Source organism: Oxyura jamaicensis, chromosome 3 (genome assembly GCF_011077185.1).
Source record: "Oxyura jamaicensis isolate SHBP4307 breed ruddy duck chromosome 3, BPBGC_Ojam_1.0, whole genome shotgun sequence".
Lineage (NCBI taxonomy): Eukaryota > Metazoa > Chordata > Aves > Anseriformes > Anatidae > Oxyura > Oxyura jamaicensis.
The window spans coordinates 6,311,451-6,313,553 of NC_048895.1; the positions used below are offsets into that span (position 1 = coordinate 6,311,451).

Here is a 2,103-nt window from a genome sequence, read left to right on the forward strand (position 1 = left end):
TTGCCTTCCCTTCCCTTTCCTTTCCTTCCCTTCCCCTCCCCTCCCTTCCCTTCCCTTCCCTTCTTTTCTCTTCCTCTTTTTTTTTTTTTTTTAATTTTTCTGCTGATGTAGCCAACAACAGAGGAGTGTCCTCAAAGCATTGGACACGTTTACTCTCTGGCACGTAATAATTTGTCTCCTGTGTCTTTCTCTAGGCTGATTCCAATAAAACCAGGATTGATGAAGCCAACCAGCGTGCAACAAAGATGCTCGGCAGTGGTTAAATGCAGCAAAGTGCATTTCCTTTTAACGCTGCCCAAGAGGGCAGTACCTTCATGCTTTTATCATGGTATCTACCTACTAGGTTTGCACACATGCACATATCAACCCCATTGTAAATGTTGTCCTGTGTAGTTTGTCAGCTTTCCAAAAATGATACTTGTAATTATTTTTTTCTAGATATCTTTCTTTCCAAAGGTTGTACATAGTGCTGATTTGATGGCTATAGCTCACTATGATGTTTTTTGGGATTTTTCCTTTCCTTGTTTCTGTTTGGATTCTTTTTCTTTTTTCCTCTCCTCCTTTTTTTAAATGATGTTTGCTGAATGACAACAATGTTGGAATGCTAAACGTGCTGTTAACCTTTAAATATACAGTATTGTTCTTGTAAAACTGTGACATTCCACAGAGCTACTGCCATGCTCCTGTCTTTGGGTATCACGATGTTTAAGCACTTAAACCTGCTGTCTTCGGTTCTTCATTGCCATTATCTGTTGTTATGATTTCATGATTAGACAATGTGGAATTATATTACTATAACAAGCATTGCACTACAAAGTGATGTGATTTATGCATTTATGCATGAGGAATAAATAGACTTTTAGACTCCTACTTAAACAAGACTTTTTCCCATGGCAGTAGCACACCAACAATGACAACAAAAGCATGCTCAGTATTCGGACTCTTTTGGGACTATGTTATACCAGCAAGTTTGCAGTTGTGCCACTTTTTTCTTGTTGATATATATAGTTATTAATCATGATCATTTATTTATTTTTTAATTACAAAAAAAAGAGGGATTTGGCACTCACCATTTAGCCATTGCCAGCAAAAGAAGCTTGGCTGAAAATATGTCAAAGACAAAAAGAAATAAGTGTAATATATTGGGTTTGTCTGCTGCTTTTGAAGACTATCTTTTGGAGGAAACGACTACCATATGAAATGGTGCAAAGAAATGTAATTTTTATAAGGCTCTCTCTTACTAGTCGCTATCCCCATGTGGTTTGTTATCGGTACAGTTCTTTGTTGCTTACCTAGAGCTATGCACACCAAATCGCTGAGATGTTTAGTAGCTGACTTAATTAAAAAATAATAAAAAAACCTAAATGAATGAACTCTAGATAAACTGTGAGATAAATATTATTTACAGCATGTAATATGAAATTCCTTATGTCTCCTGTCAGTTGGTGAAGTGATTGACATTTTGTAGCTAGTTTAAAAATTATTAAAAATTATAGATCTCAGAATCCACGCTTGCTTTATCCATTTGTTACTCTACGTGTCAGTGAGACCCAGTTATTTGTCACTTACTGGGAAAAGGAGAAGCACAAAGAGGTTTAAAGACTCTCTACAAACTGGTTTTGTATGAGAATTTTATGAGAAATTTCTGTTTGCAATACTGTATAAGAGGAAAAATATCTTGTCTAAAAATAGCATTTTGCACTAAGCACAAAATGAATATTATTTTAAATAACCTGGCTTGGATTGCCAAACACTGAATCAAAATACATTTTCTTGTTCAAGGGAAAGGAAAATGAAATAAATGATGTGGTGCAAAAGGGTACAGTTCTTTAGTCAATAAAATTCATTCCTGTAGTGGATCCAGCCCCATGTTAATATACTCCTTTTCAGGGAACACTTTGAACTACAGAGTTTGTACAGTCTGCTAAGAATAATTTTCTCAAAGGACTAACAACAACTACTGCTTACTGCCAATGAGAAGTGTTATCATATTTTCCTATTTTTTCCCCCTATATGGACAAATTATAATTAACTCTACATGAGTGACAGTTCACTCATGCGTCTCACATGGCCCTAAGTCAAAATATACAAAGCACATAAATG

At 35.5% G+C, this 2,103-nt stretch overlaps 1 protein-coding gene across 2 annotated transcripts in view; it reads left to right on the forward strand.

The window, feature by feature from the left end:
- The window catches only part of SNAP25 (synaptosome associated protein 25), a 62,655-nt gene extending 61,148 nt beyond the window's left edge, over positions 1 to 1,507 (forward strand). For both annotated transcript variants that reach the window (XM_035321282.1, XM_035321281.1), the window contains exon 8: positions 195 to 1,507. In XM_035321282.1, the coding sequence (XP_035177173.1) occupies positions 195 to 263 (69 nt within the window). In that variant the 3' untranslated portion in view covers positions 264 to 1,507. The remainder of the gene's footprint in view (positions 1 to 194) is intronic.
- The last annotated feature ends 596 nt before the right edge of the window (positions 1,508 to 2,103 follow it).